At 41.9% G+C, this 25060-nt stretch overlaps 1 protein-coding gene across 1 annotated transcript; it reads right to left on the bottom strand.

Moving 5' to 3' along the window:
• GRPR (gastrin releasing peptide receptor) lies at positions 1 to 25060 on the bottom strand. The gene is made up of 3 exons (XM_057419643.1): positions 24109 to 25060; positions 6554 to 6908; positions 1 to 1106 (listed from the first exon to the last, which is right to left on the bottom strand). The coding sequence occupies exons 1-3, from the start codon at positions 24525 to 24527 to the stop codon at positions 714 to 716; spliced, it is 1167 nt and encodes a 388-aa protein (XP_057275626.1). The 5' UTR covers positions 24528 to 25060; the 3' UTR covers positions 1 to 713.

Here is a 25060-nt window from a genome sequence, read left to right as displayed (position 1 = left end):
CATATTCCAACTCACATTTATTCACGTTACTGCTTTCACATTGATGTGGTGCAATATACTGCTCATTTCAGATGAGGCCACCAACAAGCCCCAGTAAACTCTTGATATCTTTTATACCATGAATTAATACTGTACTCAGAACATTAATAAATACTTGAAAAGTCTGTAAATGACCTACATTGAACTCCTTCATAAAAGTATTTTCCTTATCTAAATGTATTTATTTTGGTGTCAAAATATATTATACCATGAACTTCTGGATGCAGTTTTTCTGACAAATTCGTGCACCTGGTATGGTCTTTGTCACTGTTGCTGTAAGTCTGCCTGAGTTTGGGATTGAGCAGAAAGTGATGAAGAACCTGCAGAATCAAGCTGGATTTGATCTTAAGATGCTCACTTTCCTCTCATTAAAAGCAGTTTATCTTGAAGCAGCGCATCACTTCCCAGGGAGCTCCTGTAGGCTGGTGGTCAGTGATCTGCTGCTCTGGAGGTGCCACAGTCCAAGATGAAATGTTGGATGTTTCAACCTTAGCACAGGATGAAATGTTGGATGCTTCAAGCTCCTCTTCAAGTCTGCACACATCAGACTTCCTTGTATGCACGTGTGCATGTGTGTGTGCATGTGTGCGTGTGTCTGCTAATCATCATCCCCACAGGGCAAAACTAAGCAGCTAATGCTAAGAACATGATGCGGCCATCCCTGACTGTGCCCTTTAGACATAGCCTTCGTGGCAGACATGGTTGCCATTGATAAGGCTGAAAGTAGCCAGGGAATGGTTGGTGCTCTTGAGGGAGGTCATTCGTGTGGTACTCCTCGCCATGCTCTGGGACCGGATGAGGAGGCGAGCTCTGCAGCAGAACAGCTGGTTGTTGAACTGTTTCCGGAAGCTCTTGCTGAGCAAGTAGAGAGCAAACGGATTAACACAAGAGTTAGTGAATGCCAGGATCCGAGCACAGATGCTGGCAATGAAATGTAGCACTGAGGTGTCTACCTCTGAGTAGTGGTATGACCGGTATAAATAGATAATGTGAGTAGGGAGCCAGCAGAAAGCAAAGAGGCACACAAAGACCAGTACTGTCCTGGCAAGACGTTTACGGGATTCAATCTGGAAGAAGAAATAGAAATGCAGATTAGCAGCTACTCCTAGTTTAGACTAGTAGCTAACTATTTTTGCCAGTGCTGCAGCTTTGGGGTTAGAGCATGGCAGGCAGCACGGCCAGAGCAGGGCAACCTGGTCTTCAGGTGAACACACAGTCAAGAACGCCCCTTGTCTCACCTCAACCCCTTGCCCTAAAAACAAATAATTCTGAAAATTTGCTACATGAGAAGTAGCATTTCCTTTCCTGATTAAAGTTGCAGTGGCTTGTGACTTTGTAAAATCCCATCTCCAGCAACAAAAGTGTGGATATCTCCTGCCATCTTGCACTCCTACCAGTTTGATGCCAGTGTCAGCCATAGCTGCCCAGAGCCTAGAGAGGGATTTCAGGAAAGCACCGGAAGAACAGCACAAAAGAATTCCAGCCACTCCAGCCAACTTCACTGGGGGCCCAACTTAAACACCTTATGTAAATGCATGGGGAATAAACAAGAGGAGTTAGAGACATGCACATGCCTGCAGAGCTATGATCTCACTTACATCACAAACACATGGTCTTCCCTGGCAAGTGCTCCAGCCACACTGCCCAAGTCACAGAAGGCAGAGTCACAGGCTGGGAGATGGAAAAACTTTCCACTACAGGAGAAGATAAGGTTCAAGACCATGTAAGGAACCTGAAGGTGAACAACTCCATGGGACCTTATGAGACCCATCTGTAGGCCCTGAGGGTTGATAGAGGTGAATGAAGTGGCTAAGCCACTAGACATCATATTTGAGAAGTCAACATTGAAGTGCCCGCTACTGAAAAGCGAAAACATAACCCCCATTTTTAAAAAGGGTAAAGGGAAGACACAGAGAACTACAGGACAGTCAGTCTCATCTTGGTGCCTGGTAAGATTATGAAGCAGATCTTACTGGAAAATACGTTAAGGCACATGGACAATAAGGAGGTGATTGGTGACAGCCAGTAAGTCTCAACTAAAGGCAAATAATGCCTGACAAATTTGCTGGCTTTCTACAAGGTTATGGCTTTGGTGGATAAAGGTAGAGCAATTCATATCATCTACCTGGACTTGTGCAAGCCATTTGGCACTGTCACACATGACATCCTTGCCTCTAAACTGGAGAGACCTGATTTTGACCACTTGGTGGATAAGGAATTGGCTGGATGGCTGTACTCAATTGGCTGGATAGCTGTACTCAGAGAATTGTGGACAATGGCTCAATGTCCAAGTGAAGACCAGTGGTGAGTGACACTCCTCAGGGGTTGATATTGAGACTGGCACTGTCCAAATTCTTTCTCAGCCACATGGACAGTGGGATTGAGTGCACCCTCAGCAAGTCTGCTAATGAGATCAAGCTATGTGATGCAGTTAACATGCTGGAGGGAAGGGATGCCATCAGGAGGGACCTTGACATGCTTAAGAGGTGAGCTGATGCCAGCCTCATGGAGTTCAACAAGGCCAAGTGCAAGGTCCTGCACATGGTTTGGTGAATCCCAAGCACAAATGCAGGCTGGGTGGGGAATGGATTAAGAGCACCCCTGAGTAGAAAGACTTGGGGATGTTGGTTGATGAGAAGCTCAAGATGATTCAGCAATGTGTGCTTGCAGCCCAGAAATTCAACCATATCCTGTGATGTATCAAAAGGAGTGTGAACAGAAGGTTAAGGGAGGTGATTCTCCCCCTCTCCTCTGCTCTTTTGAGACCTCACCTGGAGTAGTGTGTCCAACATAAGAAGCATGTGGACCTGTTGGTGCAAGTCCAGAGGAGGCCATTAAGATGATCAGGAGGCTGGAACACCTCTCCTATTAAGACACACTGAGACAGTTGGGGTTGTTCAGCCTGCAGAAGAAAAGACTCCAGGGAGACCTTAAAGCAGCCTTCCAGTACCTAAAGGAACCTACAAGAAATCTGGAGAGGGACTTTTTATTATGACATATAGGGATAGGACAAGGGGGAATGGTTTTAAACTGCAAGAGAGTAGATTTAGATTAGATATTAGGAAGAAGTTCTTCACTATGAATGTGGTGAGATATTGGAAAAGGTTGCTCAGAGAAGTTGTGGCTGTCCCATCCCTGGCAGTGGTTCAAGGCCAGGTTGAATGGGACTTTGAGCAACCTGGTCTAATGGAAGGTGTCCCTGCCCATGGTAGACGGGTTGGAACTGAATGACCTTTCAGGTGCTTTCCAACCCTAAACATTCTACGATTCTGTGATCTGCATTAGTCATCCACATATAATATTGACATACATAATTTTTATGTATTAACTTATTATTATTACTATTACTGTTATTAATTATGGTTGAGGGGTCTGGGATCTTTCACAGAGCCCAGAGGCAGGACTTTCTTCCTTGGGGCCATGTGGTGTATGTACACAAAAGTGCTGACAACAGCTCACTGCCCTGAGGGACCAAATACAGTGCTTGGAGGCTGAAGGAGCCAGAGAAATGGAGAGAAGAAATTCTGTACTTGGAGGAACACAGAGGCAGTGGTGATGGGCACCCCTCAACTGAAAGAGCTGGGGCCATTAGAAGACAAATGTAGGTGGTGAATAGATGGATGACTACCTCTCTTAGCATAATTTGAGATTTTTCAGGGAAAGGTGCTTTTACAATGCCAGCTAGCATACAGTATAACCTTCACACAGACAAGCCACACTTTTGTTTTTCTTATGTGTACAGGCTTGGAGTCAATCCAAAGGTATTGCTCAACCGAGGGGAACTGAGGTAACCAGTACCTTGTCCTTTGTTCACCAGGGCTGCACACTGAAATAACAATGCCACTGAAAACCACATCTTTCTTCCTAATGAACACAAGAGCAGTGGCAGAGGTTGCCCAAAAGGAGAGCACAGACAGAGTTGTCCAGAAAGATCTGGTAAAATACACTGGTCCCTGGGAGAGGTTGTGCATCCACATATTTGCGGGCATGGAAAGTGTAACACCAGTGACATTTTAGGGTTTCATAATGTTCTTCCCTCTGGTAATCTCTGTACCTCTTCCCAGGCACTCCCAGGGAATTGGTTGTACCCCATTTCCTGTGTTTGACTAGAACCTGAATGGACTGAAACTGCCCCTAAGCCCCGTCTTTCTGCCCTTGCTTCCGCCCTGGTGCAGCTGTAGTGCCTGGCCAAGAGTCTTGGACAACTCCCCATCCTCACTCCTCTTCCAAGCTGCACGGGTAAATTAGAAACTAAGCATTTTACACAGGCTGATCTTTCCTCAGGACATGTGCAAGCAGGGAATAGGCAGGAGAGACCTGACAAGCCCATTTTGACTTTATTTTGTGCCCCTTTAATGGCACTGACTGAAAATCAGACATTGAGCTTAGGAAGGATTGACATGTACCAAATGATAATGTCTGTAGAGAACGGCCTGAAAATTAAATCCTTTGAGAAAGGGTTCTCCTTGGCTGAACCATATATTCTTTTTAAATGCATCCTTAATTTGATATAGGGCCATTGAGGCCACATCTGCGCTATAGAGAAAGGAAGCAACACAATAAAGAAATCAATACCAGTTATCTCGGAGACATATAGCTCATGAATGCACTGCAGGATAGGAATGATGGACTGACAGTATTAGACTGCAGCCTGGCCTTTTTTTTTCTTTAGAGCTCTCTCCCCAAAACCAAAGGGGGAAAGGGCTGCTGTTGCTACTCACTTTATTGTCACTAATCAAGACAATCATCAAATCACCAGAAAAATGGTCTGCACGGGAGAAAGTGTTACATGCATTCAGAAGGGGAAAAGGACAAGGATTTTGGGGATCAGAAACCATTTAATGGGAAGAAAACACAACTTTCCAGACCTACTGTTTCACATGAGCACCTGAAGGTTGCATGAGATGATAGCGATAGGTCATCCTAAGGTGGAGATGTCAGCTGCGTGCAATTATATGAATAATTGTTCAGCTGAAGAATGGCTTATGTCAGTTTAGTTTAGGCTGAAGCACACCTCAGTTGAAAGGAAGAAGTAAGGTAAATAAGGTAAATAAGTTTTTTAGAAACAAGTTACTGTGCTGTTGCCTTCTTACTTGGACAGCCTAAGGCTCAGATGCTTCACATTTAAGCACTGACCTGAAATACCCAGTTGCTCATACAGAATTTGGATTTCCCCCTGGAGATTTTTCTTTTTCTCACCAGTTACACAGAACAGGAGCAGTAAAGAGGAAGCAGTCTCTAGCTGAAAGCCTGGAGTTAGGCTTGCCAAATCCTGGCTAATTCCCTTCACTTGGTTCAGGACTTGCACATTTCCAGCCACACATTTTCAACCAGGGCATGAAACCCATTTGAAATACATGAGTCCCAGCTGAGCAATCCCAATCAGGAGCTCTGCAGTGGGATGGCTTGGGAAGTTTTATAAAAAAAAAATCCCACTCGTGAATGACAGTAACAGAAGTAACTCTGCTTTCAAAGCTATAGAGGGACGGTTAAAAGATGGCATTATTCCAGAGCAAGTGGCCTGTTTATATGAATCCAAGACTAAGGTGAAACCTGAGGCTACCAGTTATTGGACCAGAAGACTAACCAGTCTGGCTTGTAGCAGAGGGCATATAACAGGTGGGTAGATTATTCTCCCCTCCAGAGACCCTAAAAAATTAGGCACTTTAAAAAAGACAATTATAATGACCAACTAGTTTAAAGGAAGAAGCCAGGACTCTTCTCTTTTCCTGAGATTGCACACCTCAAACATCAAACCATCGACAAGGCAGGTAACTTCAGAGCATCTGTGAGGACCCCACACTATCCTGCTCCATCCTCCCTACTTGAGACCCTGTGCTCCTATGGTCTCCACTTCCTCAGTCCCTCTCTAGCCTGTCCTGGTTTCTCAACATGGCACAGCACCAGTAGATGAGATCTGGGGCCAAGGTGAGTACAGCAGGCATTGCTGCTGTTGTGGAGCAGTCACACACCTCCCTGACTGACCAGGGCTCCTGGCCAGGGAGGGACCCTTGGAGAAAGGGCTTCCCCTACCTTCACTCCCCCATTGCTCTGTTCCATTCACTTTTCAGTCCAGAGTATTGAATGGCAGAGCCAGCTTTTCCATCTGTGCAAAGAGGTTCTGCTTCATGGCACGAGGCTTTATCTGGAGTCCTCTCTCTAACAAAGTAACGTTGAGAAGTTTTGATTTTCTGCTGTGTCACCCATCAGCTTCAATCTCCAGGCATTGTATCCAGCTCTGCCTCATTCCCTGCATCCCAGTCAATACCTTCCCAGGCTTTGGCACGGGTATCCTGCTGTGTTTGCCATGGTAACCACCCTGCCAAAGTCTCTGAATTTAGAAACTGGAGAAGCTGCTTTAACTGTTTTACCCCTGTGTCATATCTTGTTTCAACCATTTTAATACTTTTACCCCACCTAATCAGATGCAGGCTATCCCAGTATAAATTTCCCTGCATTCCCTCTTTACTCCCCGATTCAGAGGGAATGTGCATTTTTGAAGAAAGTTAAGTACCTGTTTCCTCACGTGCACGTTGCCTTCCACAGGGATGTTGTAAGCGCTCCGGATTAAATTCTTAGCAATGAAATAATAATAGACTGAAATGACAGATAGAGGAATGACATAAAAGATGAGAAATGATGCCATTGAGTGAATTTTGGGATGCAGCAGACCGTCTGAATGTGGGTAAGGAGCACAGCTGATGAAGGTTTTATTAGTCCCTTTGTCATGGAAAGGGTGCAGATCTGAAAACACTGCTTCAGGGATGGCAAGCAACATGGAAACAATCCAGATTATAGCAGCTCTCATACAAATACTCATCAGCGCATGGGATGCTTGGATCTCCATTGGCCTTACTATAGCTTTATACCTAAAAAGAAAAAAAACAAATAAATTAAAATTTATTGGTCTCAGCACTCAGGCATTGTATTCTTGCTTCTTCCTTCCATTTAGAAAAAACAAACAAAACAAAAGAAACAAAATCCTTTTTTACTCAAGGCAGTGAAGCTTTTTTTCTGGTGTTTTAAATGTTGATGTTTTCAATAGAGGTCTCATTTTAAAGCAGAGCCACCTATCATGGGTCCAATCAGTTTCATGTGTATAAATTCTGAGTTCATTAAATTTGTAATTGACAGAACGAAGCACAGTGCTGTCTGACATTAATATGTATGTGTCCAAATAGCTTTAATATAGGAAGTGCAATCACAGACTTCAGAAGTATACAGCAGTTTGCAGCCCTTCACAGAATGGCGTAGAAGGAAAGTGGATTGAGATTTTTAAAACATTTCATTTTGAGCTGGGAGTACACTGGCCTCCTGTGAGCCAAATCTTACTTTTTCTCAAGCTGAAAAATGCATGTTCCCATTTTTAATTGCTGTTTGGTGGTATAGTTGGCAATTAAGAGTTGTCCATAACTCAATGAACTCCTGCTAAGTAGCCAGAGCTAGTAACTGACTTTTTTGGAGGAAAAACCATCGTTACTTTCTATACTAGACATACAGAAGATGTTTCTTGATTTTCAATTTTGTCTTTCATTATCTCAGGCTTTCAGAAAATCGTACTTTAGAATCCAAGGAAATGAAAGAATCAAACTTATTTGAACCCAATGTGTGAAATGAGAGGACTGTAAAACAGAAAAGCTTCGTATCTGCTGGAGCCCTGCTCTGGCAGGAGCCTACTCTCCAAGTGAATCACGATTCACAAATGCATTTAAGGAACACAGCAGAGGAAAAAAGATAATTTGGAAGGAATATTTACAGATTTCATAAATCAGTATTTAGGGTCATTATTATAACAATTGCAATGTGTTGTTTTTTTTCTTTCAGGATCACACTGTGCATCACCCATTTGGTTCCCTCTTGGTCACTGTCAGCTTCCTGGGGATTGATGGGTGTCTGGTTCCTAAGCTGTCCCAGACCACTTTTGGCATAGCAGGTACATTTCTATGTGTCTGTTCTGGAGTCCATTTCTAAGCTCTTATCAGGATCCCGGCTCTTTCAGACAAACTGGCCACTGGGACAAGGGCATAGGTAGTGAGCATAACACACTGCCTGTGTCTAGGCAGCATGCGGGAGGGTCCATCTCTCTGGCAGCCCAAGCCCATGCTCTGGGATACTCTGTATACATGATTGATTCCCCACATACTATAGTCTACCTTATCATAAAGCTCAGCATTTGAGAGGGAAGTCTATCAGTCCTGCACTGTTTTAATTGGGTAATTACCTTATTTGCAGGAGAAGCATGTATTCAACTTCTAATTGTAATCAATAACCTGCCCAGCATACCTACTCATTCCTCCTACGTATGTATACATGTGTGCGTCCACATCCTTGTCTGTGTATGTTATATGAATACACATAGCTATATACATATATTTGATACATATCCATGTATATACATGTATAAGTAAGTACATGCATAGATTTAAATTTATTTACATTTATTTTTATAAAGATATATCTGGAAATATCATAATTTGCAGGTGTTTCTTCATACAGGTTTCTTGTGTAGGTGATTGTTCCTTTAATGGACTGCAAACACATTGCTCAGTGCTTTTCTGGACTTACTCCTCAAGCTCTCCAGCTCCCCTTTATTCAAGCTGTACAGCTGCAGCAGCCAGACACAGTAGTTTTAAGACTTGATTAGCACCTCTTTAACTTGCACTCTCAAACTGGGGATTCAGTGGTGTCATACTACAAAGCACAATCTTCTGGTGAAGATCATAATCTCAGGTGAAGAAAATCACAGCACTTAAATATGATGTTATGACTACTGCAGTAATAAAATGGAAGAGCCAGGCAAATTACTAAAACAGTGTACTGAAATAGCTAATTTATAGCCTGATTCACCACATATGGAGTATTGACAGAAACAATAGCTAACTGAACATCCTCAGTAAGCCCTAAGGAAGATAAATTAAAAAAGAAATTAATCACATATCAATGTATTCATAAATTTAGTTAATTCAAAGGTATTTCTGCAGATTATTTTTGTATGCTTATCAACACGGTATGTTAGGGTAATTATTTCAGGGATTTTCTCATATAATATAGCCACCTGAGAGAATATTTTCCAGTATTAATTTCTAGTAACATAAATGAGTTGAAGAACACAGAGAAAGAGGGCTCCTGTTTTATTTTTATCAACATTAATAGAGTAGGCAGAGTCAGAAAATGAATCCATTTCAAGTTATTAGCATATTTTAATTAGAGATGGCATTTTCAAATAATATAATTTTGAAAGAACGTAATTAGAAATAGCTAGGAATGCTGGCACTGATTATTAGGTGTTTTGTTTATTTTGAAAGCCTCCTACAGCAGATAGAAAAGATCTGAGAGAGGTTTTGCTTGCAAGGGGCTCAGTGTAGACCTGAAGCTTGAGGTTGAAAGCACAAAAAGGTAAAACAGAAAAAAAGGCTAGGAAATGGGTTTTGAAAATGTAAGTTTACAGATATAGGAACACAGGTAGATATATTCTTAAAAGTCTGACAATTGAATCAAATTATTTTTCTGATTGTTTGGATTGGTTCTTTGATGATAGGCTTACTTATTTAAAAATCTTCGGTAATCTATGTTATCCTGCTATCCTATTAATGCTCATCCTATGTTATATTACGTTATCTTATTAATGCTTAATTGACCAGTATTGATCTGGTGGGAGTCTCCATTTCCAGCCACCTTGCTGGTGGTTCGATGCGTTTCTCCCCAGCTCAGTAGTTCTACTCTCGAGGGACAGCAACTGCAGGGGCTGCTACGTTTGAGGGCATGTGGGACACGCAAAAGTGATTGCCCCCCCAGGCTGGGCTTGGGCTGGGAGACCACTGGGAGATTTGCCTGTGGTCAGCGGTCAGAGAGTGAAAAAGCTGCATCTCCTGTCTGGTTTTTCTGAGTGGGGCTCAGAAACTCTCACTCCTTTACTTTCCCACACCACTTTCCTGATAGGATCAACCCTGGATTTTATAATTTACTTGATATTTCTTAAGAACTTCAGCTGCTAGATTTGAGCAGCAGCTGGCCCTGTTTTTCAGCATCTGTATTTCCAGCTTGTATGTAAAATATTATTTCAAGCTTTCCATTTTAATTATTTATTATTATAAATATTATTTCAAGCTTTGTCCTCTGCGACTTCTTTTTCAGTAAGTTGACCTGAGGCACATAACTTTCACATATTTAATATCCAGTCCACTTTGAAGGGAACACTGATGAATATGTCTATAAACCTCAGTGGAGCGATGGACCTAGGGGGCCAGCTGAGTGAGCCATCATGCTAAGATCTGACAACAGTGTTATTTTTAACCCATTCAGTAGCACAGGCTCTGATGGTACGCGTTACACTGCATGCTGAGCTTATCTGCAGAGCCATGTGGCTCTGGATTTATCACCTCCTGCTATTCTCACATTCAATCTCTGTTTATTGTTTTATATCACTCTTCTTTTTTAAGTCGAATTTGTTTCCCAACCCATATTTAAAGATTTTATTTTTTTTAAGATTGAAAACAGAGGTATGATTCATGTCCTACAACAAAGGCCAAAACTTTGAGAGAAAAATGTGCCTTCTGAAGTTTTAATTGAATAAAAAAATGATACAATCAAGAACTTGTGTCAACTCCAATTTCTCTCCAGTTGTTAAATAATGCAGATGAAAATGACTGGGTTGCCAATCCAATTGGAAATATAGAAGAGACGCTGAGCTTTGCTATAGTTCAGTCTTTGAAATTCTCTGTTCCCACCGTGCTTGTGAAGCAGCAACCTGACTTGTGCACAGCAGCTCCCAATGACCTTCTGTCCAGGATGGATGCCAGTGATATCTGTGTCTCACAGTCTCATTCAAAGAAGCCCACACAAAGAAATTACACATGGGGTTATTTTAAGTGCAGTTAATATAATGGCAGTTCATGAGGCACTGGGAGGATTCGCCCTGTAGGGTAATCCACCCCTATACCAACTTCAGTGACTCCGATGCTATCTGTCTTCTCCAGATCAGTCTCCAGGTCTCCAAGAGAGCCTGGTGAGAGGGTTGCTTCAAACCAGAATGCCAGAATTCAATAATATATAATACATGGTAACTTCTTAGCATAATCCCCAAAATTCATTGGGGTTGGGTAGGAGCCCACAGAGTGCACAGCTCTCTATTGAATCCTGGAAAATATTTTATACAGGTCTCTTAGGATCTCAATCTTGTTCATTGAATAATTCTTTCTCATGACCAAACCTACTGAAATGACCATAAACCACTAAAATGTGACACACACCTAAGGTTTTCCTGTGGTAAATACTTTTCCCACTGAAGTTAATATGCTAGGGAAACTGCAAAACTCTCATTATCCTTGTGTTAATAATAGTGTAGCGATAACACTACCTAATGTACTCTAAAACTTTACTATGCAAACACTGGTTAATACCAAACACTTAGCCCCAAAGCTGCAGCTTCAAATATAAACAGAGAAGTAGCTTTAGCGTGAAAAAGACAGTTACAGATATACTTTCCAAAACCACAGTTCAAAATAAGGCCCCAAACTGATGTCAAATTTTCCTAGATGCAGCTTCTTTGCTAGTGCAAAATATTTTAGCAATCTTTGTGCTACTCCGCTGAGCCAAGAAAATACACACCAGATGAAGTTTGAACAGGCTTTGCCTTCAAAGACATATTTCCTACATGTTCCTAAGCACAGAGATAGCAAGGGTTGAAAATTTGCTCTCACACTGGGGAAGAAAGGACCTTATTCCTAAGGTTGATGCTTCATTGCATCCCTAGCATTTTTTTTTTGTCACCTTCAGCCACTTATTTGTGCCTGCTAAAACAGCCACAAAAAATGAAACAACTAAAGCATGTGAGGAAAATCAGACATTTCCCTTGGATTTTAAATTAATTTTGCTCCATATATATTACTGCCTATTTGGGTTTTTTTTAGGGATATAACTTTATGCTCTTTGGGAAAGCTTGTGCTGTAGTCAGCCTTCACTTGCTTTCCTCTTTCATGATTGCTGTTCCCCCTTCCCTTTTGCCAGCAATCAAAACTAATGTAATGGCTCATACGACAGCCTTCATTGTATATCTAGTAGATCCGGGTTGCAAAAAAAGAGGCAGGCTTAAGCTGGGAAATACCACCTTCTGCAGTGTCTTTACAAGTTGTAGGTCAGCAGATATTAATTTTAGCCAAAATAATTTGTGTTCTCTGTAGTAACTGCAGTTGCTGCTGGTGGCAATAGGAAAGAAACATCCCTCCCTCATGGCAGTGAATGTAGCTGCTCATACAGGAAGGTGGCTATCATTGATGTTCCTCCTGTCTGAATATGGCAGCAAATATTGTATAGCAACTATGTGCCAGCCACTGTATCCCTCTCATCTATTGAACCTGACTTGAAAAGATATATTAAGTTGCTTCCATGACTCTCCCTTCCTTACTTTTTCAGCAGTAGGAGTGCAGCAAGAGAAAATGGCTGAAAGAGGCTCTGCCACAGAGTACGTCCTTTTTTTATCATAGTCCTTCCAAGCACACCTACGTTACTGCTGCTGAACCTCACACTTGCAAGAAATATAAAAAGGGAAAAAAAATCCTCCCCATCCATCTTGCAAGGAAATGGGACACTGCCCCTCCAAAACGAATTTGCAGGAGAACTTAAGTTTCAAGGGATGTTTCCTCCAAATAATATCATCCATTCCTATGTCCTACACTGTTTACATAAAAAGATGCTGGGCCTCACTCCTGAATTTGTATAATGGTTTGAAAAAACAAGTGCTCTAAAACCTGCTCAAACAAAATTTCAGAAGGCTTGCCCGCCCTTGCTTCACTACCAGCCCCGCTATTTAGACTGCATGAGGCTGGTGGAAAGATTTGCCACATTGCTGCTTTCTGGTTTTCTCTCTGATGTGAGAAATCCACTTACAAACTTTTGAATCTGTTTAAACTGAGCTCGATTTTGAAATTTTGGGCTAATGTGAACCTGAAACTGAAATTAAAAAAAGAATAAAAAAAGCAGGGATTAGTTGGAATGAACTGATGTCTTACAAAAACAGTCATGTAAATTTCTGTGAATTGAAAACTCAGTTCTTCCCAGCTCTAGAAAATGAGTTCCTGAAATTGTCACAACTTCCTACTGCAATGACAAATGAACTGCCTCTCAGTCAGCACGTTGCCATATTTCTTCTGTTCCCACCTGTAACCAAAAGAGGGACAAAAGGTCACCAGCCATCTGTTCCCATTTGTAAGCTTGATGCGTACACATTGATCTGGTCTTGGCTGATGAATAGACTGAACAAAAATCTTTTCATTAGAACTTTGTAATTATGTTCTACTAGTATCACATTATTGTTTTGCCCTGGACTGGCTCAACTGCCATGCAAAAAAAGCCTCAAGCAACAGAGAAAAAGTTGATGTTGTGCAAAAACTACATCAATGAAGCATGTGGAGCCTTGTTGAGTGTGTAGCTCCACGTGGAAAGAAAAGAAAAAGTCTGACTAAATATCTGAAGACATTTATGAGAAATGCAGTGTCCCAAACTTTCCTTATTGTTTCCACCATGAATGTCATGAATATTTATAGCTCTGAAGATAATTCAGTAAATCCAGAAAATTGCTAGACTGTCTAACCCATCAACACATTCTGACAATCTATTCTGGGTCTATCTGCTTTCTGCATATTTAGTTAAGATTATCATTATTATGTGTGATTCTTGGGTGAACATCTGTTATTAAAATCTTTAGTAAATTGCATATGGGCACAAAGACATCTCTAATGGGCTAGTCTTACATACATTGGCAGGTACTGCCTACTTTATCACTCTTTTAATTAATTAACATTTAAATGGAAAGAAAAAGGAAGCATTGATGGAAATTCTAATTTTTGAAGCATGTGTTCAGATTTCAGACTGTATACCTGCATACTACTAAATCATTCTGGAATCTGGACAAATGGGTATTTCAGTCCAAGAATGACTAAGGTCAAAATTGAGACAATATTTTAGAGACCATTGAACTGCACTATGCACTGGGGAAGGAGAGCTTACGTAGTAACTCTTTCATAGTTAAGGTGCTATTCCTAATCATGACCATCCGGAGCACAAAATATTTTGGAAAATAATTATACATATGGACAGCAATGGATGTAAGGGTTACTTCAGGAAGTCGTGGAAGTCCCACTCACCATGCTTTCCTTATTAGAAAGACCCGCTTTCCACCCTTTATTCTCTGTAGGTGATCAAAGGCAAGTCTCTGAATGAAACTATGACCCAAGTCAAAGATTTTACTGGGGCCAGCCCTGTAGTTTGTTGCAGTCCTTGCAAATGGATGTGCCTGCTCATGAAATGGGGCACAAGATCACATGCCGGTGGAGGAGCTTTCTGGTACTAGGACTGAAATGTGGTGTACCCAGAGCGGAGCTGGGAGGGCTAGTGATAGCACCTGGTCCATGAGGAAAGTCAAGGAGCAAGCCTTTCCATCCAACGCTTTGCTGTCTCCATTTAAGTCTTCAGGGCTGTCCATGGCATGGAACAGTCCCTCTGCAGGCTGGAGGACTGAACTCTTACCAGGGCATCTAAAGCTAAGGTCTCAGACACAGATCCCTCATCTCACTAGAGAATCATCTGTATTTCTCCTGAAAACACCATTTTTAGTGCATAAAACCAGCATTACTGGTTATCCTAAACATGTGGCATAATTGCTGGATATCTCACAGAGCCAGTTATAGAAATTTATTGGAGTTTCTAAAAATGGTAATTTCTCAACCCAAAACAACCTGCCTGTGATGTGCAATAAATCAATACTGCACCTTGTTCTGCCAGAAAGTTCATCATTGACCTAAAAATTAGCAGTTTCCTAATCTATAATAGTTGTATTGTTCTTATCTTAATTTTGTGGAAAAACAATATATATTATATATATATATATATATATATATATATATATATATGGAGCTTCAGCCTTAAGTTAAAAGCAGCCGTCAGATCAACTTACTGGGAACATAAACGTAAAGAGGGCAGTGCTAAATATACATTAGTAGCTGACACCCAGCCTCCTCCCTTGTCTCTCCCACCTTTCCCTAAATAAACTGTTCAGGACAAAAAGCTGCCCTGAACAAGAGAAAATGAGGAATCATGCTAAAACCTCAAAGAAGTAATAAAAAAAAATCAATATATAACAGATGGGAAAAAAAGCAAAAGTAAATGACAGCAAGTATCAGTTTGAAAATGTCAGTGACTGATAAGGGAAGGCAGAGGGGACAACAAATTATCAAAGGTTGCTGTGTAACAGACAAACATGCGTTTTTAAATACATCAGAAACAAAAAAAAAACCCAGTATGTCAGGCATACACTTAAATGGTGAAGATATGAACAATGATGAGACAAAGTGAAAAGCAATGACTACTTATTTGTCAAGACCAAATGTGAAGGGGGTATCTAGACCATGCATGCAGTATTATAGATGTAGCAGAAAACTCATCAGCTGTGTTGATGAAGATGTGAGCGAAGTGAGCCAACATCTAATAACACAAAACAGTTTCACACCATCAGGCCTGAATAATTTACACCTAGGATTATTAAAGGAGCCAGCTGAGCAACAACTGGTGTTAATTTCATTTACAAATCTTGAAAAAGTAGAGAAATTCCCCAGAAGTGGAGAACTGGCTTTAAAGTTGGGAAGTTCAGAAAGCTGGAAGGTGTGACCACAAAACCTGCCAGTATTTGGGTTGCCCCAGGGCAGTTGTAGATAGAATAATGGAGAGGTTAATCCTACTAACAGATGATAATTAATATATTATCACAATATTGTACCTGATGTAAAATGATGTGGGCCATGCTGGTGTGCAATGCTCGCATGGGCATATTGGCACGGGTGACTATGCATATAAGTATGCACGTATGCCAGGGCACATGTGGTCTTCCCTCCCCTATCCACTCCCATGCCTCTCCCATGGAACAGAAGTTAAAATTAGCAGTCCTGGACTGGGAAAGGGGGGGGGGGGGGGGGGCGGTCCTGGTGGGTACCCTGAGCCCCATGGCCTCTCCTCCAGGTCCTCAAACGCACTGGTAAAATGTAGCAGTGTGTTAAGCCATTTCTAGCTTGGTCTTTGGAACCTGCGATGTTATTTATTGTTTATATCAGCTGCCTTGGACAGCCTATAAAACCTTTGCTGGGAAAGTTTGCAGATGACACAGTAGCTGACTAGACTAAAAAGATTGTAAAGTCATTGGGATAAATGGCTGTAGTCTGACAGAAGCCATTTTTACTCAGCCAGGTGTGAAACAGTGTATCTAGGACCCAAATGAGTAGATGATGTGATCTTTCAAGGAAAGAGGAGACCAAGAGAAGACATTGGAGCATCACCTCTGCACCTGACAAAATGAGACATCCTGTGCTATTCTCACCATGTCATGGCTTTAGTGTAATCAGTACCTGAGCTAGTTAGTATAAAGCTAAGTCAGTTATATGATGCTTAAGTCCTTTCTGCGGCTTCAGTAAACATAGGTGATGTAAGTGACCATCACCTTTACATGGACTTTCAGATGCATGTTCAGGTCAAACGATCTAGTGCTATCCTCGACTGCTCTTATCACAGAATAACAGAATGGTTTGAGTTGGACTGGATCTTAAAAATCATCTAGTTCCAACCCCCTGCCACAGGCAAGGACACCTTCCACTAGACCAAGTTGCTTAAAGCCCCGTCCAACCTGGCCTTGAACACTGTCAAGGATGGGGCAGCCACAGCTTTGCTGGACAACCTGTTCCAGTGCCTCACCACCCTCAGAATGAAGAATTTCTTCCTTATATCCAGCTAAAGCCTACCCTCTTTCACTTTAAAACCATTGCCCCTTGTCCTGTCACTGCAAGCATTGGTAAAAAGTCCCTCTTGGTCATTCTTATAATCCGCTTTAAGTATTGAAAAGCCATAATAATGTCTCCCTGAAGCCTTCTCTTCTTCAGGCTGAACAACCCCAACCCACTCACCCTTTTAGTTATTAGTTAGATTATTATGCTTAATTATGCAGTGGTTAGAGGTCAGACAATTTTCAACCTGAAATATAAGCTCTAAGCAGTGATGATTACAGGGTGCCAGAGACATATGGTGGGGAGAGGGTGATCTATCCACCTTTAGTGTGAATACTTGCAAAGTTGCCCAGCGTCACTGAAAAGATCTGTTTTAAACCAAATCCTGTGAGATATTCAGCAGCCGCTGTACACAGGCAAGAAACACTGCTGAATTGGATGGCTAGAGCAGTTAGTGCTAGTCCAGCATCTGCATCTCTGGTTTTCCTAGGTGATCGGACATCTGAATCTCATGCTTCAGAGCTGTCTGCAGGTTCTCTGAGTGTGTTGTGGTACTCTTTTCTGTCCTGCTTTCCCTCAGAGCTGCAGAGACTGGCCATAGCTGGAGGTCAGGCAAGGAAAGGATGGGCAGAGCTCTGACAGCACTTCTCCCTTTGATGCTCTACAGTCTTCTGCAGTTTGGTTAAGCTAATCTGGTCCAACTGACATCAGGAAGGGAATTTTCTGCAAGGGACTCCAACTCTCTGCCTTTCTCTTTCTTTCAATAGCAATGGGCTTGCTGCTAGGACACCTTCTTGGCATCCTTAGCTCTGTGAGGTCACATGCAGCAGGCAGTGTTGGGGGGAATTGAAGAGTCTGCTCATGGCCCATGGTGTCCCACATGGTGTGGGGTCAGGTAGGCATGTGGGCACAGAACTGATGAGAAAGAAGGTGAGAGGACTTTGCAAGGCTAGCAGTGGAGTTTCTTTCCAAAATAAAAGGAAACCAGGTATTGCAAGGGTTGTCCATGAGCAAAGCATCTACTGTATGTTTCACACCATATGCAGGACAGGCTGTGCTTGCTTCTCCTTTTTTCGTCTCAACTCCATTCTACTTTCTTAGCCAGGCTGTTGTCCACATCTGAGCACTAATTAGTAAACACATGAACCAATGGGACCACCATGCAGATGCTGATGTGCCAGCCCACCATGTTCAGTCTGACACATAGCTGACAAATTCTCTTCAGCCAGTTGCTCTCCTTATTAATAGTGTGTGCAGCACCTTGTACCATGAGACCATGACAACTGATGGGGGTTTTCAGGTTTTACTGAAATGTAAACAATAGTTAATCCAACTTTTCTCCCTTTTGATTGCTTAAATATTGACAGTCTCCAGCACATTAGCACTGACTCTAACCTCAGATTTGCACATTGGTCCCACTGCTATAAACAGGAGCTCTAATGTTCCTGGTTATAGAAGCTCCATGTATTATGTTTTGGCCATCTGCTCTAGCTAATCAAGATATTCAGAAAGTTTGTGCTGTTTGATCTGTTTCTCCTGGTACAGATGATGCAGGGGCTGAGGAAATGAGAGCTAAAACCATGAGTGTTTAGAGTGTTTATCTTATATTGACACAGTGGCCAGCAGCACAGGATCTAAGACTACACATCAGCTGAAAGGGGTATGTGTATCTCTCTCTGCAAGTACCCTGTGCAATCAGTACAGGAGAAGCAGTGGCATGGACACCCAGCCAGCAGCAGAAGATGAGGATAGGCTGCCCAGTGCCTCAGAGAAAGGGAAGACTTTGGGCTGGGGTCCAAAGTCCCTCCAGTTTTTTTTCCTGGCTTGGAAGGACTGGTGCTCTGGCTGGGATCATGTTAGTGGATCCAAAATGTACATGTGGGGGTACCATTCTGCTGGTTCGCATTGACTGGCCTAGAAGCTGTCTTAGTTCAGAGAGTGGCTTTCTCAGCCACCCTCTCAAAACCTTCCTGAGGCTGCACAGTAAATTACAGCACGAGTAAATTGTTCCAAAATAGTGCCTTAGTGACATGAAGGGATTTCATGAATTCTGTGACTAGACTGCCCAGAATAAACTTTGGACCTGACACTTTACTGATGACATTAAAAAAAGTGTCACTCAGTAAATCAACTCAATGGAAATCCAGTTGGCCTTCCATAGCTTCATTTCAGAGTGGTATGCTTCCCTTAATCCTCTTGTGGAAACATAACCTAGTCATTGTAAAATAAAACAAAATAACTGACAAGTAGATGTTACTCTTCCTCTGGTATTGCATGTAATATTAATAATAGGGGCTGAAGACATCCAAATCACTGAAGAGATGAGTCCACTAAACAAAGTTTTTTTGCATATTTAAAAATATCTTTCTAGAAATTCTGGATTTGTTTCTTTCCTTCCACCACTGTTTTTTGGGAGAGAGGGTTGTTTAAAGCTTTACTTTCTTAGATAAACAGTCATATGAGTCCAGAGGAACATCAGAAGTTGGGGCTGTGACCCACTCCAAGGGACACAGCATAGCTGGATCCCTGCATTCATCCCAGCACTCAAGCATTAAGGTCAACATTTCCAAAGTTAAAATCCTCATTTCAAGTCTCCCACATAACTGCAATTCCTGCTGCCTGCAGCTGGTCTTACCAAGTAAGCCACCTAACCTCATGTGTAATGTCACCCCATACATCTCTCTACGCTGTCTCTCCTTCAGCACAGGACAGGAGGCAGCTCCGGCTGGCAAGTATTGCTGCAGTTTTCCAGCACTAAAATCCAGATAATCCAAGGTGCTTAAAGCAAAGATGTTGCTTGTAACCTCCACTTACACTTTACACTTACTCTGCTGTGTGCTTGTAAAAACAGAATTACTTCAGGAATGTTTCACTGAATGAGCACTTGGGCATTTTGATTTTTTTACTGTGTCAGCAAAACAGTGGGGTGTATGATCAGTGCTTGACAGCTTGGGTAATTCAAATGCAAATATATAAACCCTGTCAGTCAAGGGAGAAACAGGTAATTAAATAAAGACATCTCCCATGACAAGGGCAATTAAATGGTCTGCTTTTCCTCTTACAGTGCAAAGATTTTCCTGTGTTTCCTGTCACTTGCTGAGCCAGCTTTGGCTTTTAAGCCTAGGCTAGCAGCTGAGGTGTCACCACTCCCACAGGTACTCTTATCCCCTTTCCCCTTACACCAAGGAGGACGAGGGCAGTCCAGCAGGCAAACACAAACTCCTTCCTTGCTGGGATGATCTGAGCAATAGCTGAAGAAATCCACTGCCTTGACAGAACAGAGCAGCACGGCAGACAGATGTCCTTCCCCTGCCAACCTCATTTACAATCCTTTTAAAACACACAAACACACACCCATCAACTGCTTGTTTCCTTGCTCTTGTAAACTCAGTCCTCCTGCCTTAGCACTCATGGAAGGTGGCCTTAAGCACATCACAGGCCTTAACCCTCTCCTGGCTGCTCTGCAACTTTGCCAAGCTTGCAGGAAAATGGGTCTGGCTGACAGCTCCCACTGCTGTGAATGCAGCTAGACAGATACAAGTACCATGCAGCCAGGGGAGTAGTCCCACAGAAAATACATTTCTAATATTAACTCTTTTTTTTTTTTTTCTCTTTCTTGCATATTTTCAAACAATTTAACTTTGACATTTTGCAATCTGATGATTGAACACAAAGCCAACCTAGGCACCTGGGAATTTGTTGGCTATGCCCTACCTAGCCAAAGCTGTGCAGGCATGCTCATCTGCATCTATTTGCATGCAGAGCACCTTGCAGGGTTGGAGGCTCCCACTGCAGGGAAAGCTGAGATCAGCAGTTTGTCCCTCTGCTTCTCCTTGAGAAAGGCTTGTAAGCGAGCAGCCAGTCCCTCTGGACAACCACTAGGTCTTAGTGAGTCAAACCACTGAGCAGCTTTAGGTGCTCTGTATTGGATGCTGACACTTAGCTGAGTATTTGCGCTCACCAGCAGATGATGGATTCAGTATTATTAGTCCTGCCTAACATGTGGGAAAGTGGAAATGGGAGGAATAAAAGTATAACACTAGGAAGTATACTGCTGTAACCATACTGTGGACTGTTCAAAAATCTATTAAAACTGGGCCTTTTGTTTTCGGAAGGTGATCTGAAGCAACAGATTTGTACAACTGTAGTAGCACATAGCATACGTGCCTCTCTGTTCTCTCACATACTGTATTTGTCCATTGCACCTACCCACTGCCTTTAATATTGTGGTCCCATCTTTGGAAATGACCCTGTTGTATCACCAATGCTTTCTTTACACAGCAGATTTCTGACCCCTGCGATGCAAGGTCTCTCTAGGCATTATCACGGTACCTTCAGTAATGCCAACAGTTGTTCACGTTCTCTTTTGGCAATGGAAGGATACTGGAACTGAAGTGGGTTTATCATTTTTTGCAGAAGATGAATCATAGGCAAAAGGTCTGTGGTGCACTGACAAGTCTCCCTTTTTTTTGGAGACAGTGCCATGTCTGCTATTCACAGCAGGTAGTTTCGGAGTTTTTCTGTCCCATGGTCTATGGCTTCAAATCATGAGAACAGGGACATTCGCATGCTTTACGTGAGCATCTCAGGTAGGATTCACATCACTGAACACTAGCCATCTCAAATATGGGCATCTTATCTGTGCTAAACAGCAAGGCTTCCTCTGTTTCTAAGGAAGGATATAGGTATCCTCATACGGTGGTTTATCCTCTCTCCTCTGGAGGTACCTCTTTCCATGCTCTAGGAGACACTTTGCTGATTATCCTGAAGTGTCTCCTCACCTCAGACAACAAAAGCCAAGTGAGATGTGCCATGTCTGAGCAGTGTTACCTGCTGGACTCCTGAGTCATCATGTTACCCTGTTCTCACCACCATGCCACTGTCTTCTGCAGATGTTTCCTTGCAGGACTGAGCTGCCACTCATCCATTGTACAACGCCACATCTGACCTTGGATATGGCTGTCTAAGACAACAGCCAGTGCTGGGCTCAGCATCTCCCTAACCCAGAGGCCACAGCAGCATGTGAAGGGCTGCTGATCCCTTCGCAGACTCAGGCAGGCATCACCATGCTGGTCACAGTCAACTTGCATCCTGGAAGATTTCCCTGTACATTTTAAGTTCATTTCCCTAATGACACGATTAATACCGGGGCCTAGAGTTCACAGCAACAGATTAAAAAAAAAAAAAAAAAAATAGGCTAACTGGCTGTGAGCTGACAAAATATAGACTGCATTATTTTATAACAAAGTTAGCCCAGCACAGCAGTTAATATACCAAACCAGAAACTTCAGCAAACATAATGGATAAGGCCCATTTGTGGTTCGGTGCACAGCATTTAAGATTCATAGGTCTAATAAAGGTAAAAGTTTCGTTATTGTCTCCTTCTGCAATGGACAAGAGGTGCATTAGAAGAGGTTAAGATGATACCTTGAAAATGGGGATATAAAGTCTTCTCCCACATGCATGTCTGTCTCCCTTATAGACAAGTGGCTTTGAGAAGTGTGGTAATATTTGATCACCAGTGCAGCACAATGGTTAACAGGATCCAGATAAAGCTGAAGTTCCGAATTTAGTCACCAAACCTGAAGCTTGCCACAGCTGCTGTTTTCTGTTCTCTTCGCTCACTTCAGGCAAAAAAACTCTATCGATATGCTGCTCAGTAAAAGCATTTGCAATGTTTACTTTATGTGGCACGTGATCAGAAAGCAACAAATCTCCCTAATTTAATCTTCTTTATGATGCATTTTTCTTTCCCTGACACCCCTTAAAACAATTTATATTACAGCTTTGTAAAGATGAGTTTCCTGGGGAAATACGTCCTATTTTCCCAACATTTTCTTTGAGCAGCTGGGAGGGAATCAGCCACCACATGAAACCTGGGAATAAAAGTGCAGGTGGTCCTTTACTAGGGCATTTGTGCAGTTCTCGTATTTTCTCAACATTTTTAGAGCAAATTGCTTGAAGACTTTTGCCTACATATAGGTCTGTTTATCATCTGCTATTGGACAGAGATTGCTATTTTCATTAGTATCCTGATGTGGAGAAATTACTAAACATATTGACTAGCCTGTCTCTGAAACATTATGGAGTCTGCTGTTATTAAGATCACATACTGGATATTGAAATCTGTGCATGAACTACTTGGAAATTGAACAACATAGTCTGATGTTTTATAGTAGCTTAGGAGGAGAGACGCAGAGTGGCATGCAAGGAACTACTTAAAGCAAACCCAGTTTCATTTCTTAGTGATCAAGAAATATGACCCCCAGCTCCTTTTTGGGGAAAACAAAACTGAAATAAGTTTTCTTTTTTTAAATCCTAGTACTTCTATGAGACTTTATAACTTTAGCATGATTAAAATGTATTCCTTAATCTCTTTCTGAAGCATCCAAATCAGAAACAAAATATCCTAGATTCTATGATGTACATAGGAGTTTCTGTATAAAACAACAGTCTAATCAAAACAGTCTAATAAATATTTAAAACCTTTCCAGAAAGGTAGACTTCATCCTTCTAAGTAGCATTCAAATTAAAATTAAAATGTCTTTTGAATTTAAATCTGAATGCTTTGAGAGTTTTCTAAAGCCTCACAGAAATCTAAAATAGAGCTGGCTTATTAGAAGCAGTTCATTTGTTAAAGTCAAACTTAGTTTCACATATTCTAAAATAACATAGCTACACGTTATTTTATCAAACAGTATTGGAAGACAAAGTTTCCTAACCAACAGCACAGATCAGTTTTGATTGGCTAAGGGGTCAATGGTTTAATCAAGGGAAATAAACTGTCTATAGTGAACTGAGATTCCTGGCTTCAGGCATCCTCATTTGAATATTTGGAATATATTTCATGAAAATTGCCTCATGTAATTAGCCTTAAGGAAGCAAGCCACTAGAAAGAACTGATTCAAACTGTGCTTTAAACTGCTGCTGCAGTACCTTCACACTTCATGAAATATGGTTCAATTATCATTTTGGTAAATTTGAACATGAGAGCTTTCAACAGAGCTTCGTTAATGGTATTTTCTCTCTCTGGTCTTTAGCTTGATTTGCTCTTGTTTTTCTTTTAATTAAGCTAGACTGTTAGCTAAACTGCACAAACATTTAGTTTAACCTGGAAAAAGTATTCTGTGTTCAGCCTGCATCCTCTTCAAGTTGTGTGCTCATAACTATCAGAAATAAAATGAAGTTGTTCTTTTCCCTCATTAGGTTAAAAATGATTGTTACCTGAAAATATGCATTTGTAATAATGTATTTTATGGACTTGTCATTAGGCAGGCTTCTTTCCAAGCTACAGCAGCCAGCTTACCTGTCAGCTGAAAGAGCAGTGAGAGTAAAGACTGACACCCCTACAGAGGTGAGCTGTATGAAGGGGATAAGTTTGCATCCAGTTCTGCCGAACAGCCACTCATCAGCAAGGTACCTGCTGGCATCCACGGGCACACAAGTCACTAACAGCAGCAGGTCTCCCAGAGCCAGACTGGAGATGAACAAGTTAGGGACATTTCTCATAGATTTTACAGTACAGAAGATCTTAATCAAAGTGATATTGCCAATAAGGCCTATCAAAATAATGATCCCGTAGATTGTGGGGATGGCATAGAGGAATGCTGGGTAGAACCACTCATCTCCGAGAAGGGAGAGGTTTGCACTCTGGTTGACAGAAAGGTTGTAGAGAATGAAGTTATCTGTTTCTAGGTCTAGCAGAAGGCAGCCTTCAGATGCCATTGTCCTGCGTTGCTCTTCTCTGAAGACAACTTTCTTCCTGGGAGATGATCGAATAAATTTTTGGCTTTAATTTTGCTTCTGCTTGCTGGCTTTAAACAGTCAGAAGAGTCTAAAAGTCATATCGCTTTGTGACAGATCTTGACAATAAACAAGCCAAGAAAGCAGCTGCAGCTTGCACAGGGAGTACTGTTTCCATAAGGTGAAAGGAGAATATTTTCTAGCATAGTTTGAATCCTGAAACTTGCCTTTTGACTTGTCTCGCTGTCAGGTGTTCCTCAGCTCTGGAAAGCCATTTGTCAAATTCAAAGACCAGTAAGTGGGAGGCATTTTCACAGTGGAGGCTTGCTAAATTCTCAGCGCCAGGTCTGCTGAGCAGAACCAAGTCCAAAACAAGGGAATTACAAAAAGCAAGAACTTTTGGTAGCTGCTGTCACGCTGCATTGCCAGTCTCTCCCTCTTTCAGCACCTGTGCTTGCCAGCTGGATTTAAAGTGAGGAAAAGCAGGGTTCCGCTGGCAGCTCGGATCCTATAGG

Source organism: Pezoporus wallicus, unplaced genomic scaffold (genome assembly GCF_028554395.1).
Source record: "Pezoporus wallicus isolate ANWC-B61680 ecotype Strahan unplaced genomic scaffold, APGP_CSIRO_Pwel_v1 contig_5767, whole genome shotgun sequence".
NCBI lineage: Eukaryota > Metazoa > Chordata > Aves > Psittaciformes > Psittacidae > Pezoporus > Pezoporus wallicus.
The sequence above is the reverse complement of the archived record's forward strand: the minus strand, read 5'-3'. Positions and strand labels throughout refer to the sequence as shown.